Below are 16282 nucleotides of genomic sequence, written 5' to 3' on the forward strand. Positions count from 1 at the left end.
TGTCACTGAGCTCTTCAGTAAGGCCATTCTACTGCCAATGTTTGTCTATGGAGATTGCGTGGCTGTGTGCTTGATTTTATACACCTGTCAGCAACGATTGTGTGGCTGAAATAGCCGAATCCACTAATTTGAAGGGGTGTCCACATACACTATATATACAAAAGTATCATCAAGTGGCACTACACATTGTGGGTACATGGGGTGAGTTAACCAAGCACCAGATGCTAAATAAATACTGTTTAAAGATTTAATTTGGAAGTTTATTTGCACAATACACTGTAAAACTAGACATACCGTAAAGACAAAACACTACTGCAATAATGTTGAGGTAGCCTGACATTCTTTCATCCCAGTCATATTCTCTATTGTCAAATGAAAGGCTTTACAAGGTAGTTTTCTAAAGAAAAACAGTTTACTTGGTCCTCTGTCTCTTAGCTGGCCTGTCATTGGTCTCCGGGTCTGACTTATTGTGAAGGCTGTTCTCTAGATTCACATCCTTTAGCAGGGGGAGCTGCAGCTGATTGGCTACCGCCCATGCCCACAAACACAGCTCCACCCTATGGGGGGTCCAGTCCCGCTCGCTGTCCACTGAGGAAGATGGAAGCGGGTCAACAAACAACGTCAGCATAGATTACGGCATGGGGTTTCCACATCCCGGGTATAGTCCCCCCCCTTCTGTCTCTTACACACACCAGGAGGAAGCCTGGTGGAGCAACACACATGGAGCAAAACTACAATGTTGCAGATAGATAATATTTGGACCCACTAAATATGTATCCACAAATGTGCATTACACACACACACACACACACTATCTCACCTTTGTTAAGTGTTTGTGTGTGTGTAGCCATCTTGTTCAGGTAGAGAGCATAGTGCCTGGGTGTGTACTGGATGGGCCCCAGTCCAGGGATACTTTCAACGGCCTCGTCGGCCATGAACGCAGCCTGCTCGGGAGCTCCTGCTGCCAATACAGCTGGAACACAAAGGCCAGTCAAAGATAGTCCAAGTTAAACTTTGCCCCTTACCAGATCGCTGTAGTTTCCTGAATATTAACTCTGCTTTAACAGAGTGTTGGGAACCTCCGTCCTGCATTGTGAGCTTTGTTCATGAGATTGATAGGCCTAAATCAATTTATCCCATTAAGGTGACTGAACCAACATTGTCTAGGTTACTTTTTTTTCTACTCTTGAAAGGAAGAAAACATGTCAGCCTTCTCGGTCTTGTCAGTCTTAAAAAATGCCTAAAAAGTGTTTTCTCATCCTGCGAACCAGACAGACGGCCCCTGGGTGCTGCTGACCTGAGGCGGTGGCTGGGCCCAGGGCTTTGAGAGAGCTGAGTTCTGTGATGGCTGCCTGGACGTCAGGGAGGAGACTGAAGGCATTTCTAGAGCACGTCTCCACCATCTCATCACTGTTCGAGGCCACCAGCTGCTGCAGCCGCGGACGGAACTTCCCCCTCTGCAGGTGATACAGTGCCAAGACATTTCACAACCAGTCAGGGAGCAGGGAGTTTAAAGAGATTTCTTTGGTCATGGACAGTAAGGAAAGTATAGTTACTATAATTTTTATTTTAACTTCAAATTATTACTTGGAATATCAGAAACATTCACTTACTAATTAGTCAATAAAGCTATGCATCTATCTGCACTACTTACAGTGAGCTTCCACTCCATCAGTTTCACCAGCTCTGGTTGGGTGACGTATTTATAAGCACGCCCAGCGATGGTTACAGGCAGCTCCTCTTGATACCTGGCCAGAGACGAGGCTCAGACTAAATATCCCATGTTTACTTACATCAATCAAAAGGCATGCATAATTGTCATTGAAGGATTCCCCATCCTGATAAATTGAAAGCTCAAATCTATGTGCGTTTATGTTAATTAATGTGACAGATTGACTGTAGTTGTGATGATAGTCTGCTCTTCATTGATACCTGGTAATGGGATCATATATGTGCCACACTTACCATTTGTCCAAGGGAAGCAGTTTTCCAGACTTCTTGCCCTTCCCAAGGGACTTGGCCTCCACTACCTCCCAGTATTTCCCATATAACTTTCTCCAGACAGCTGGGTCTTCGCAGGTGAATAGTGCTCCACTCATTGCTTTATAAAGGGTTAATGGGCCAAAACCACCTCAGACCTGAGTGGACATTACACAGGGGAATGTTGTTATTCCTCAAAACTCCTGAGGGAGGAGGGCCTTTCCCCCTGACACACTGCAGATGGCAGCTGCTATCTAAACCTTTATATACATTGGAGAACAGAAACCATAGTTGACAAGCCTCATTCTCAGTTCTCAGTTCAATAGGCCTACTCTCTGTTTTGATATTCATTCTGGCCCAAAATAGCCTATTCAATAGATATAGGTGCATGAACTGAAACTGTATGGGAAGAACAAGAAACATGCATTCAGCTGCGACTTCAACGTCATGATGTCAGAATAATAAAAGGTAGAAAAACACTTACCATCCACGTGTGTAGAACAGTAATAAAATGTTACAAAACAAAGTATGAACGATGAATGAATTCCTTTCAGAATATGTACTTCCGTTTTGTTATGCTTGTTTTCGTTAGATTCATGGTAATAACAGTTACAACTTCCGGTTCTCCAGTGCAGTGAACAACATTTTTTTTTTTCAAAAGCAAGGTCAGTCCTCCAAAATTAGCGCCAACTGTTGTGCACTGAAAACATTTACATTGGGAAATAACGGTACCTTTCTTGTCAACTAATATTTTGAACCTGCTAGTAAAATAATTAGCATCATGTCATCCGATTGCTATGTTGCAACTAACGTTAAGTACTTTAGCAAGTTAACGTTAGCTAGCAAGCTTTATAGTCATCTCCCAGGTGAATTCTGCTTGCAAATTAGAAGACAAATGTTCCTTATTGAAATGCATTCATTGGCTGTGTGTCTCAGTCTTGTTGTGAGGTCATATCGAGAACGTGAACGACACAATTAGTATAGCTAGGTACGTTAGCTACCCTAGCCAGATCCTAGCTAATATTTATAAACATTTCAAATGGCAGGTCGTAAACTTCCCTAAACATTGCAAAGTTCAGTGGTTACATTGTTTTAAGCAATGAATGGTCATCTTAGTTTTATGCGCCCCTCTGTTCTAATCATGCAGGAATCTGGAGAGCTGGGAGCATTAAGTAGTCCGCCATGCACTTCGGGCAAAGTGGGGTGAATATTCTCTTGAGCCATGTTATAGAAGACTATTGGGTTGTAGGTAAGTACTGTTTGTTGTTACTTGTGAATGTTTAATCTGGTTGCAGTAATTGTCTCAGCCTCAGTAACGTATCAGTGTAGCTAGATCATTTGATTTTGAAGAGTTGCAATGACAGTCAGGGTTTTTGCTCCAGCTTGGATCTCAGCACCTGAACAGAAAGGGACTTTGTCTAAGTAGATACTGGTTAGGCCTAGGTACTATCAGGTTGTGGCTGGCTGGTTGGAGCAAAAACCTACAGACCCACTACTGAATGGGTTCCCTTTCTCAGCTCTACAAGATTAACATATACGTGTGGATGATTGTTGAAGTGGAGGATAATGACACTTTTCTCTGGTGACCTCTGACAGGACTGTATGAGGAGGCCTCTGTGTTTCTCTAGAGGCAGAGAGGATCGCTGCTGCTGTTTGGAGTAAGTCCATTGAAATGAATTAGAGATTACAGGGTCTTATAAATATGTGACAGACCACTCACTGCCAGCAGCACAGCACAAGTACCAAACTGAGCTCTCTTCATAGTAGCAGTGCCATCTTCTGGCGAAACTATGGGCATTCTTTTGGAATTTCCCAATATAATTTCCCCAACCACCCTTCTTTGTCCCCCACCAGGCCATGGAGAAGATGTCGCGGGTAACCACAGCCCTGGGCGGCAGTGCAATCAGCGGACGCACCATGTTCTGCCACCTGGACGCGCCCGCCAACGCCATCAGTGTGTGCCGCGATGCCACACAGGTGGTGGTGGCCGGCCGCAATATCTTCAAGATCTACGGCCTGGAGGAGGAGCAGTTTGTGGAGAAGCTCAACCTGCGCGTGGGCCGCAAGCCCTCGCTCAACTTCAGCTGCGCCGACGTCATGTGGCACCAGATGGAGGAGAACCTGCTGGCCACGGCTGCCACCAACGGGGCGGTAGTCACCTGGAACCTGGGCAAGCCGTCGCGCAACAAGCAGGATCAGCTGTTCACCGAGCACAAGCGCACGGTCAACAAGGTGTGCTTTCACCCCACCGAAATCTACATGCTGCTCAGTGGCTCCCAGGATGGCTACATGAAATGCTTCGACCTGCGCAAGAAGGAGTCCGTTAGCACATTCTCAGGTATGTGTGTCTGTGGATAGTTCTTGCACTTTTTTGAGGTTGAACCCAGGAGTAACACCTTGGGTGGAGTGTAGAAATACCTACCTGGGCCTGGTTTCCTGATAGCGATACATTTTAGGCTTACAAGTGTTTTAACGATGCAGCATTCTTACAACGGCCGAAGATGTAACATGCGCTTCCCAAAACACCACGCAGAAAGAACGTTCGATGAGTGCGTTGTTGGAGCATGTATCAATACTGATAGGAAGAAAGGCTGCACTGCTCTTTGATCAGCTTTCTCCATTCAAATCTTACCTTAACATAATAATTATTCCACAATACTGACGACAGATCAGCTCCTAGAGTTATCACCTTACGGCTGCAAAATATTGAGGTGGCTTATTCTAATGCTTACCCTATAATACACTAAATTTCCGAATTTAATTTGGCACATCATTGCGCACATGTTGTTACACATCATTTAAATATATTGAGGCAAAATTACAGACAGTGTAGCATCGAATAGAACTCAATTGACTGAACATGAAATTGATTCCCATATGATTTAAATATATATGCCTATGTAGGAATGCAGTTCTCAGTTTTCATTTAGAACATCTTTTTCTCCTTCACTTGCAAAGACTTTGGCAACTTTGTATTTATAGTCAACTTCTTTCCGACGTTATCGGCGGTCACAGAGAGACAGATAAACAATTTGATTCTATGTTGAGCAGAGATCTTCTGTGTATAAAGTGACGCAGAAGGGCAAAAAAAGCATCTAATGATGCACTTAGCTGTTCTATGAGTGGTCTGTGGCAGTTGGTAAATAACAATAGTTTTTGAAGTGCGACTTTACTAACGATGGTTTGGGAAACAGCTGGGTGATTTAACGATGCTCCTACGAAGGTTCTAATCATGAACTTAACCTTGAGATGCTTTTGGGAAACCAGGCCCTGCTCATGTCCAGGAATGCCTCTGGGATACAAAACAAACAGCATCTTATTAGTTACTAAATAAACAACATAGTCGCACGACATGGTAATGTACCTGGCCTCAGAACATTCCTGTTTATCAATGTTATTTTTTTCAGGTCAGTCGGAGAGTGTAAGAGATGTTCAGTTCAGCATGAAGGATTACTTTACTTTTGCTGCTTCCTTTGAGAACGGTAACGTCCAGCTGTGGGACATCCGGAGGCCTGACCGGTATGAGAGGATGTTCACAGCCCACACCGGCCCTGTGTTCTGCTGTGACTGGCACCCCGATGACAGGTAGGGAGAGGCTTTAGAGAAAGACATGTTGAAAATGCATTGATGTTTGCATTGGTTGACCATTCATCTAAAGTGACTTTTCTTTAGATACAATAATCATTCTTGCTTTCAGTGTGGCTGTTGATTCACCTGAATCAACAGTAGAGGTTGACCGATTATAATTTTTCAACACCGATACCGATTATTGGAGGACCAAAAAAAGACGATACCGATTAATCAGCCTATTTTTATTTTATTTATTTATAAAAATGACAATTACAACAATACTGAATGAACACTTATTTTAACTTAATATAATATATCAATAAAATCAATTTAGCCTCAGATAAATAATGAAACATGTTCAATTTGGTTTAAATAATGCAAAAACAAAGTGTTGAAGAAAGTAAAAGTGCAATATGTGCCATGTAAAAAGCTAACATGAGAACATATGAAAGCTGGTGGTTCTTCTTAACACGAGTCTTCAATATTCCCAGGTAAGAAGTTTTAGGTTGTAGTTATTATAGGACTATTTCTTTATACCAGTTGTATTTCATATACCTTTGACTATTGGATGTTCTTATAGGCACTTTAGTATTGCCAGTGTAACAGTATTGCCAGTGTAACAGTCCGTCCCTCTCCTCGCCCCTACCTGGGCTCAAACCAGGAACACATCGACAACAGCCACCCTTGAAGCATCGTTACCCATCTCTCCACAAAAGCCGCGGCCCTTGCAGAGCAAGGGGAACAACTACTCCCAAGTCTCAGAGCGAGTGACTTTTGAAACGCTATTAGCGCGCACCCCGCTAACTAGCTAGCCATTTCACATCGGTTACACCAGCCTAATATCGGGAGTTGATAGGCTTGAAGTCATAAATAGCTCAATGCTTGAAGCACAGCGAAGAGCTGCTGGCAAACGCACAAAAATGCTGTTTGAATGAGTGCTTACGAGCCTGCTGCTGCCTTCCACCACTCAGTCAGACTGCTCTATCAAATATCAAATCATGGACTTAATTATAACATAATAACACACAGAAATACAAGCCTTTGGTCATTAATATGGTCGAATCCGGAAACTATCATTTCGAAAACAAAAAGTTTATTCTTTCAGTGAAATACGAAACCGTTCCGTATTTAATCTAACTGCTGGCATCCCTAAGTCTAAATATTGCTGTTACATTGTACAACCTTCAATGTTATGTCATAATTATGTACAATTCTGGCAAATTAATTACGGTCTTTGTTAGGAATAAATGGACTTCACACAGTTCGCAACGAGCCAGGCGGCCCAACCTGCTGCATATACCCTGACTGCTTGCACGGAATGCAAGAGAAGTGGCACAATTTCCCTAGTTATAAGAAATTCATGTCAGCAGGCAATATTAACTAAATATGCAGGTGTAAAAATATATACTTGTGTATTGATTTTAAAGATGTTTATGGTTAGGTACACATTGGTGCAATGACAGTGCTCTTTTCGCGAATGCGCTTGTTAAATCATCACCCGTTTGGCAAAGTAGGCAGGCACCGCATTGATTATATGCAACGCAGGACACGCTAGATAAACTAGTAATATCATCAACCATGTGTAGTTAACTAGTGATTATGTTAAGATTGATTGTTTTTTGTAAGATATGTTTAATGCTAGCTAGAACCTTACCTTGGCTCCTTGCTGCACTCGCATAACAGGTGGTCAGCCTGCCACGCAGTCTCTTGTGGAGTGCAATGTAATCGGCCATGATCGGTGTCCAAAAAATACCAATTGTTATGAAAACTTGAAATCGGCCATTCCGATTAATCGGTTGACCTCTAATCAACAGCCACTTTGCTAATGTATTGACCTCTGTCTGCAGGGGTTGGCTGGCCACTGGTGGCCGGGACAAGATGGTGAAGGTGTGGGACATGACCACCAACCGGGCCAAAGAGATCTACTGCGTCCAGACCATTGCCTCGGTGGCACGGGTCAAGTGGCGTCCTGAGAGGAAGTGGCACCTGGCCACCTGCTCCATGATGGTGGACCACAACATCTACGTGTGGGATGTCCGACGGCCCTTCATCCCCTTTGCCACCTTCGAGGAGCACAAGGACGTGACCACGGGCATCGTGTGGCGCCACCAGCATGACCCCTATTTTCTGCTGTCAGGCTCCAAGGACAGCACACTCTACCAGCACATGTTCAAGGACGCCAGCCGGCCCGTGGACCGGGCCAACCCCGAGGGGCTGTGCTTCGGCCTGTTTGGCGACCTTGCCTTCGCCGCCAAGGAGAGCCTCATCAGTGGCGACTCCAACAGGAAACCCTACCCGGGTGGCGACCGCCGCTACCCAATCTTCTTCTTCAAGAAGCCCGATCTGACGGAGCAGTTTGCCCACGTGTCCAGCGCCCTCAGCGTGTTCGAGTCGTCTCTGGAGAGCAGGCGCATGGACTGGTTTGTCAAGACGGCGCGCCTCTACCTCCTCGGCGGCAAACCCTTCACCGAGCTGTGCGACCACAATGCCAAGGTGGCCAAGGAGCTCAACAGACCTCAGGTTGGTCAGTCTTCCCCTCAGAGATGAGCTGCATTCATTTACACATATCCAATTAAACATTGTTTTGGAACTAAGTAGAGTTTTAAGGATCACTAACAAACCTATTTCATATTTCCCCATTTGAAGGTTTCTACTACATGGACAATGCTTCGGCTCATGTTCTCAGATCCAGCGACCCTCTCGACACCTGGTCCAAATAACATCAGCAAACTGGGCAACCTTCCTTTAATGAACAGGTACTGACCACAGGCTTTACATAAAACCCATAAGCTGAAAAATAGTGTGGACAAACTAAAATCCTGTTTTGTGTCCGCCCAAGTTTCAGTATGAAGGAGATGGGGACGGAGAGCAGGCTGGACCGTAGTAAAGGAGAGAGCAGACAGGACAACATTCACCTGGAGCCTGGGAACTCGCTCATCAACAGCAACAACGACGGTGAGAGTAAACTCTAAAAACATTTAAGCTGCTCCCACTTGACTGAAGAAATCAAATCAAAATCAAATCAAATTTTATTTGTCACATACACATGGTTAGCAGATGTTAATGCGAGTGTAGCGAAATGCTTGTGCTTCCAGTTCCGACAATGCAGTAATAACCAACAAGTAATCTAACTAATAATTCCAAAACTAATTTCTTATACACAGTGTAAGGGGATAAAGAATATGTACATAAAGATATGAATGAGTGATGGTGCAGAGCAGCATAGGCAAGATACAGTAGATGGTATCGAGTACAGTATATACATATGAGATGAGTATGTAAACAAAGTGGCATAGTTAAAGTGGCTAGTGGTACATGTATTACATAAGGATGCAGTAGATGATAGAGTACAGCATATACGTATACATATGAGATGAATAATGTAGGGTATGTAAACATTATATTAGGTAGCATTGTTTAAAGTGGCTAGTGATATATTTGACATCCTTTCCCATCAATTCCCATTATTGAAGTGGCTGGAGTTGAGTCAGTGTGTTGGCAGCAGCCACTCAATGTTAGTGGTTGCTGTTTAACAGTCTGATGGCCTTGAGATAGAAGCTGTTTTTCAGTCTCTCGGTCCCAGCTTTGATGCACCTGTACTGACCTCGCCTTCTGGATGATAGCGGGGTGAACAGGCAGTGGCTCGGGTGGGTGTTGTCCTTGATGATCTTTGTGGCCTTCCTGTAACATCGGGTGGTGTAGGTGTCCTGGAGGGCAGGTAGTTTGCCCCCGGTGATACGTTGTGCAGACCTCACTACCCTCTGGAGAGCCTTACGGTTGTGGGCGGAGCAGTTGCCGTACCAGGCGGTGATACAGCCCGCCAGGATGCTCTTGATTGTGCATCTGTAGAAGTTTGTGAGTGCTTTTGGTGACAAGCTGAATTTCTTCAGCCTCCTGAGGTTGAAGAGGCGCTGCTGCGCCTTCTTCACGATGCTGTCTGTGTGAGTGGACCAATTCAGTATGTCTGTGAGGTGTATGCCGAGGAACTTAAAACTTACTACCCTCTCCACTACTGTTCCATCGATGTGGATAGGGGGGTGTTCCCTCTGCTGTTTCCTGAAGTCCACAATCATCTTCTTAGTTTTGTTGACGTTGAGTGTGAAGTTATTGTCCTGACACCACACTCCGAGGGCCCTCACCTCCTCCCTGTAGGCCGTCTCGTCGTTGTTGGTAATCAAGCCTACCACTGTTGTGTCGCCCGCAAACTTGATGATTGAGTTGGAGGCATGCGTTGCCGCGCAGTCGTGGGTGAACAGGGAGTACAGGAGAGGGCTGAGCATGCACCCTTGTGGGGCCCCAGTGTTGAGAATCAGCGGGGTGGAGATGTTGTTGCCTACCCTCACCACCTGGGGGCGGCCCGTCAGGAAGTCCAGTACCCAGTTGCACAGGGCGGGGTCAAGACCCAGGGTCTCGAGCTTGATGACGAGCTTGGAGGGTACTATGGTGTTAAATGCCGAGCTGTAGTCGATGAACAGCATTCTCACATAGGTATTCCTCTTGTCCAGATGGGTTAGGGCAGTGTGCAGTGTGGTTGAGATTGCGTCGTCTGTGGACCTATTTGGCCGGTAAGCAAATTGGAGTGGGTCTAGGGTGTCAGGTAGGGTGGAGGTGATATGGTCCTTGACTAGTCTCTCAAAGCACTTCATGATGACGGAAGTGAGTGCTACGGGGCGGTAGTCGTTTAGCTCAGTTACCTTAGCTTTCTTGGGAACAGGAACAATGGTGGCCCTCTTGAAGCATGTGGGAACAGCAGACTGGTATAGGGATTGATTGAATATGTCCGTAAACACACCAGCCAGCTGGTCTGCGCATGCTCTGAGGGCGCGGCTGGGGATGCCGTCTGGGCCTGCAGCCTTGCAAGGGTTAACAAGTTTAAATGTTTTACTCACCTTGGCTGCAGTGAAGGAGAGTCCGCATGTTTTCGTTGCAGGCCGTGTCAGTGGCACAGTATTGTCCTCAAAGCGGGCAAAAAACTTATTTAGTCTGCCTGGGAGCAAGACATCCTGGTCTGTGACTGGGCTGGTTTTCTTTTTGTAGACCGTGATTGACTGTAGACCCTGCCACATACCTCTTGTGTCTGAGCCGTTGAATTGAGATTCTACTTTGTCTCTATACTGACGCTTAGCTTGTTTGATAGCCTTACGGAGGGAATAGCTGCACTGTTTGTATTCAGTCATATTACCAGAAATTAATCAACATATAGGTTGTTTTTGTGAACCACATTTTACCATGATGGATGCAAGAGATGAGTAAACAATACAGAGATTTGTCCCACTGCAGAGAATGAGGAGACCGAGGGGAGTGAGGGACAGGCGGAGTACATGTTTGGTGACGCTGAGCTGGATGACGATGACCTCTACTCTATGGAGCACGAAATCCAGGCCGGTGAGTCTGACCCCAACACAGGTCGTATACATTCAACACTGATGACTTGGACTCTCCGAGGGTGTCCAAGGGGGAGTTGGGGAAATACATCCATTTTTAAAAACACATTTCCATTTGACACCTCACACTCGTACAGGTTACCCACTTGTACATGCAGTGAAACGGGATAAATATAAGCACCCCCTATTTGACCTTTAATGTAGCCAATAGCCTCCACTAACCTTATGTCAAATGCCATTTCAATGAAGGTTCCAGCCATGTTTCATAGCTAGTCTATGATCTAGGCCTAGTACTTTCTGAGCATTATTCTTCTCTCTCCTGTGTTTTCAGTGGAAGAACAGGAGTACACGCTCCCCCAGGAGGCCTTCCCGCTGCGCCACGAGATCATGGACAACCCGTCGGTCCCGGAGCACCTGCAGCAGGACAAGGCCGACTCGCCGCACGCCAGCGGCAACGAGGCAGAGGTCATGTGCCTGACGCCCATAGAGTCCCTCTCCCTGATCGCCATCTCGCAGCCGCTGTTCAGCCCCCACCTCCCTTCCCGCTTTTTCTGCCCCGTGGTCAGAGAGATGCTGAGCCACTACGCCGAGCAGGGCGATGTGCAGATGGCGGTCTCGGTGCTCATCGTCTTGGGAGACCGCATCCGCAAGGAGATCGACGACCTCACTCAGGTCAGAGCTAGGGATATAACAGTTGTCATGGTGAAGAACTGACGCTTTCTAATAGGAATAATGTTGAGAATATGTATGGTCGGTTCTTGAACCAGAATACAAATTCAATGATTGTGTTGCATAAAATTAATTTGGATGCTCTTGAGAATTCTGAACGATTTAACATAGCTGATTTGGTTTACAAATAACCGCTTGATTGACTAAATAATGATGGAGGTTAGAGTAATCTTCATGTCTTCCAAGCGGACAAATATTTTGTTTATTTCTGCATGTTCTAATAATAGCGGTGACCCTATTTCAGGAGCACTGGTACATGTCCTACATTGACTTGCTGCAGCGTTTCGAGCTGTGGAACGTGTCCAACGAGGTCATCAAGCTGAGCACTTGCAGCGCCATCACCTGTCTGAACCAGACATCCACCACACTGCACGTCAACTGCAGCAACTGCAAACGGCCCATGAGCAACAGGGGCTGGATCTGTGACCGGTATAACTTTGACCTGCCTAACACAGTAAATGGTTAAGTGAAGCGTTACTAACCTAATGAGAAACAGTGTAACTAAATGGCATATTACATATTTCTAGATACTTTCAAATCAAATGTATTTATAAAGCCCTTTTTTACATCAGCAGATGTCACAAAGTGCTACACAGAAACCCAACCTAAAACCTCAAACAGCAAGCAATGCAGACATAGAAGCACAGTGAAAAACTCACTAGAAAGGCAGGAACCTAGGAAGAAACTTAGAGAGGAGCCAGGCAAGAGGACTTTTGGAAAGTTGTGTAATATAGCCACTCAACTTCTTTTCCCGTTCCCCAGGTGCCACCAGTGTGCCAGTGTTTGTGCTGTGTGCCACCATGTGGTGAAGGGGCTGTTTGTGTGGTGCCAAGGCTGCAGTCATGGCGGGCACCTGGAGCACGTGATGAACTGGTTAAAGAGTAATTCTCACTGCCCGGCTGGCTGCGGACACCTGTGTGAGTACACCTGACCCTCAGCTCCACCCCCTCCCAGCCAGCTCTCTGTGAGACGGGGAGCACCTCACCTGGCTCACGCTGGCCTGGGTCTCACACTCCAGGCTGGCCTCTCCAAAGACTGGGGTCCACAGGGGGGTGGCCATTGTAGCAGGATGACTGTATTGGAAGATAGGTCGGTAAGACTGGAGTCCAATTCATTAAACCAGTCGGAGAGGAGAACAAGGGATCATGTACCTACCATATGGAGCACTGTTAAGTTTGAGATGGGCCCGCTGGCCTTTTCAGTGCTCACTTTGACTATGACAGAAACTCAAAGTTAAGTGAACACAATAATGTATGTGTGTATGTATATATACAGTTGAAGCTGGAAGTTTACATACACCTTAGCCAAATACATTTAATACATTTAGTTTTTCTCAATTCCTGACATTTAAACCTAGTACAAATTCCCTGTTTTAAATCAGTTAGGATTACCACTTTTATTTTAAGATTGTGACATTTCAGAATAATAGTATAGAGTGATTTATTTCAGCTTTTTTCTTTTATCACATTCCCAGTGGGTCAGAAGTTTATATAGACTCAATTAGTATTTGGGAGCATTGCCTTTAAATTGTTTAACCTGGGCCAAATGTTTTGGGTAGCCTTCCACAAGCTTCCCACAATAAGTTGGGTGAATTTTGGCCCATTCCTCCTGACAGAGCTGGTGTAACTGAGTCAGGTTTGTAGGCCTCCTTGCTCGCACACGCCTTTTCAGTTCTGCACACAAATGTTCTATGGGATTGAGGTTAGGGCTTTGTGATGGACACTCCAATACCATGACTTTTTTGTTCTTAAGCCATTTTGCCACAACTTTGGAAGTATGTTTGGGGTCATTGTCCATTTGGAAGACCCATTTGCGACCAAGCTTTAATTTCGTGACTGATGTCTTGAGATGTTGCTTCATTATATCCACCTAATTGTCCTTCCTCATGAAGCCATCTATTTTGTGAAGTGCACCAGTCCCTCCTGCAGCAAAGCACCCCCACAACATGATGCTGCCACCCCCGTGCTTCACGGTTGGGATGGTGTTCTTCAGCTTGCAAGAATCCCCCTTTTTCCTCCAAACATAATGATGGTCATTATGGCCAAACAGTTATATTTTTGTTTCATCAGACCAGAGGACATTTCTCCAAAAAGTATGATCTTTGTCCCCATGTGCAGTTGCAAACCATTGTCAGGTTTTTTATGGCGGTTTTGGAGCAGTGGCTTCTTCCTTGCTGAGCGGCCTTTCAGGTTATGTCGATATAGGACTTGTTTTGCTGTGGATATAGATACTTTTGTACCTGTTTCCTCCAGCATCTTCACAAGTTCCTTTGCTGTTGTTCTGGGATTGCTTTGCACTTTTCGCACCAAAGTACATTCATCTTTAGGAGACAGAACGTGTCTTCTTCCTGAGCAGCTGCGTGGTCCCATGGTGTTTATACTTCCGTACTGTTGTTTGTACAGATGAACGTGGTACCTTCAGGCTTTTGGAAATTGCTCCCAGGGATGAACCAGACTTGTGGAGGTCTACACATTTTTTTTCTGAGGTCTTGGCTGCTTTCTTTTGATTTCCCCGTGATGTCAAGCAAGGAGGCACTGAGTTTGAAAGTAGGCCTTGAAATACATCCACAGGTACACCTCCAATTGACTCAAATGATGTCAATTAGCCTATCAGAAGCTTCAAAGCCATGACATCATTTTCTGGAATTTTCCAAGCTGTTTAAAGTCAGTCAACTCAGTGTATGTAAACCTCTGACCCACTGGAATTGTGATACAGTGAAATAATATGTCTGTAAACAATTGTTGGGAAAATGACTTGTCATGCACAAAGTAGATGTCCTAACCGACTTGCCAAAACAATAGTTTATCAAGAAATTGGTGGAGTGGTTGAAAAACGAGTGTTAATGACTCCAACCTAAGTGTATATAAACTTTAGACTTCAACTGTGTGTATATATATGTGTGTGTGTGTGTGTGTGTGTGTATATACGTACATACATACACACTGTACTGTACCAGTCAAAAGTTTGGACACACGTACTCATTCAAGGGGTTTTCTTTATTTTTTACTATTTTCTACATTGTAAAATAATAGTGAAGACAGCAAAACTATGAAATAACACATATGGAATCATGTAGTAACAAAAACAAATCAAAATATATTTTATATTCTAAAAAGTAGCCACCCTTGGCACACTCAACTAGCTTAACGAGGTAGTCACCTGGAATGCTTTTCCAACCATTTTTAAGGAGTTCCCTCATATGCTGAGCACTTGTTGGCTGCTTTTCCTTCACTCTGCGGTTCAACTCTTCCCAAACCATCTCAATTGGGTTGAGGTCGGGGGGTTGTGGAGGCCAGGTCATCTGATGCAGCACTCCATCACTCTCCTTGGTCAAATAGCCCTTACACAGCCAGGAAGTGTGTTTTGTGTCATTGTCCTGTTTGAAAAACAAATGATAGTACCACTAAGCGCAAACCAGATGGGATGGCATATCGCTGTAGAATGCTGTGGTAGCCATGCTGGTTAAGTGTGCATTGAATTCAAAATAAATCAGACAGTGTCTACAGCAAAGCACCATCACACCTCCATGCTTCACAGTGGGAACCACATATGCGGAGATCATCTGTTGACCTCCTCTGCGTCTCACAAAGACACGGCGGTTGGAACCCAAAATCTCAAATTTTGACTCATCAGACCAAAGGACAGATTTCCACCGGTCTAAAGTCCATTGCTCGTGTGTCTTGGCCCAAGCAAGTCTCTTATTATTGGTGTCCTTATAGTGGTTTCTTTGCAGCAAATTGACCATGAAGGCCTGATTCTCAGTCTCCTCTGAACAGTTGATATGTGTATGTTACTTGAACTCTGTGAGGTGCTGAGATGCAGTTAATTTCAGATTTATCTGGGTCTTCCTTTCCTGTGGCAGTCCTGATGAGAGCCAGTTTTATCATAGCTCTTGGTTTTTACGACTGCACTTGAAAAAACATCCAACGTTCTTGAAATTTTCCAGATTGACTTAAAGTAATCCATAATTATGGACTGTCATTTCTCTTTGCTTATTTGAGCTGTTTTTGCCCTAATATGGACTTGGTCTGTATCTTCTGCATACCACCCCTAACTTGTCATAACCCAACTGATAGGCTCAAACACATAAAGGAAAGAAATTCCACAAATTAACTTAAGGCACACCTGTTAATTGAAATGCATTCCAGGTGACTCCCTCATGAAGCTGGTTGAGAGAATGCCAAGATGATATCAAGGCTCGCTACTTTGAAAAATCTAAAATATTTGTTTTAACACCCTTTTTGGGGTTACTTGATTCAATATGTTATTTCATAGTGTTGATGTCTTCACTATTATTCTACGAAGTTGACAAGTAAAAATAAAGAAAAACCCTTGAATTTGTGGGCGTGCCCAAACTTTTGAATGGTACTGTATATTTGCTGAAATGTTAAAAATATTTTTTATTCAGTGTTTTGCTCAGCTGGGTGGAACAGTTTGCTCTTCTAAATGGATAATTTGTGTATGTAAATAGCGATAAAGATGTCAGTCTTGATGATGTGGCCTTTATTCATCAGATAAGGAATCTCCAGCACTTTTCTATGGCAATAAAATATTTTGAAGCTCATATGTATCAAACCAGTCAGTGAGTGACCTTTTGAATGGGACATATTGCCATAATG

General features: G+C 44.5%; 2 protein-coding genes across 5 annotated transcripts; one reads left to right on the plus strand and one right to left on the minus strand.

Annotated features, from left to right (window-relative positions):
- Positions 1-233: 233 nt before the first annotated feature.
- On the minus strand, positions 234-2785 carry zgc:112496 (uncharacterized protein LOC541336 homolog). Of its 2 annotated transcripts, none has more exons than XM_064923852.1 (6): positions 2465-2768; positions 1966-2138; positions 1655-1748; positions 1298-1457; positions 821-973; positions 234-588 (listed from the first exon to the last, which is right to left on the minus strand). In XM_064923852.1, the coding sequence occupies exons 2-6, from the start codon at positions 2097-2099 to the stop codon at positions 413-415; spliced, it is 717 nt and encodes a 238-aa protein (XP_064779924.1). In that variant the 5' UTR covers positions 2100-2138; positions 2465-2768; the 3' UTR covers positions 234-412. The 2 variants fall into 2 exon arrangements, with proteins under 2 accessions (XP_064779924.1, XP_064779925.1); XM_064923853.1 differs by lacking the exon at positions 234-588 and adding an exon at positions 595-703 and having other exon boundaries at positions 2465-2785.
- Positions 2613-16227, plus strand: wdr24 (WD repeat domain 24). 3 transcript variants are annotated; one of them, XM_064923846.1, is made up of 12 exons: positions 2613-2645; positions 3128-3229; positions 3577-3638; positions 3835-4318; positions 5388-5565; positions 7398-8070; positions 8197-8306; positions 8390-8505; positions 10831-10935; positions 11266-11606; positions 11908-12092; positions 12426-16227. In XM_064923846.1, exons 4-12 carry the CDS (start codon positions 3838-3840, stop codon positions 12592-12594), a joined length of 2358 nt encoding a protein of 785 aa, XP_064779918.1. In that variant the 5' UTR covers positions 2613-2645; positions 3128-3229; positions 3577-3638; positions 3835-3837; the 3' UTR covers positions 12595-16227. The 3 variants fall into 3 exon arrangements, with proteins under 3 accessions (XP_064779918.1, XP_064779917.1, XP_064779919.1); XM_064923845.1 differs by having other exon boundaries at positions 2642-2708; XM_064923847.1 differs by having other exon boundaries at positions 2642-2708; positions 11908-12124; positions 12426-12573.
- Positions 16228-16282: the final 55 nt, after the last annotated feature.

Source organism: Oncorhynchus masou, chromosome 18 (assembly GCF_036934945.1).
Source record: "Oncorhynchus masou masou isolate Uvic2021 chromosome 18, UVic_Omas_1.1, whole genome shotgun sequence".
NCBI classification, from domain to species: Eukaryota; Metazoa; Chordata; class Actinopteri; order Salmoniformes; family Salmonidae; genus Oncorhynchus; species Oncorhynchus masou.

Excerpts from the sequence above, each read along its gene's own strand:
- wdr24 (XM_064923846.1), top strand. The coding sequence starts at position 3,838 with ATGGAGAAGATGTCGCGGGTAACCACAGCCCTGGGCGGCAGTGCAATC. Across the intron at positions 8,307-8,389 it reads AACCTTCCTTTAATGAACAG|TTTCAGTATGAAGGAGATGG; the intron begins GTACTGACCACA and ends TGTCCGCCCAAG. Across the intron at positions 10,936-11,265 it reads GGAGCACGAAATCCAGGCCG|TGGAAGAACAGGAGTACACG; the intron begins GTGAGTCTGACC and ends CTGTGTTTTCAG.
- zgc:112496 (XM_064923852.1), bottom strand. The coding sequence starts at position 2,099 with ATGAGTGGAGCACTATTCACCTGCGAAGACCCAGCTGTCTGGAGAAAG. Across the intron at positions 1,458-1,654 it reads TGATGGAGTGGAAGCTCACT|AGGGGGAAGTTCCGTCCGCG; the intron begins GTAAGTAGTGCA and ends TATCACCTGCAG. Across the intron at positions 589-820 it reads CACACAAACACTTAACAAAG|TGGACAGCGAGCGGGACTGG; the intron begins GTGAGATAGTGT and ends CATCTTCCTCAG.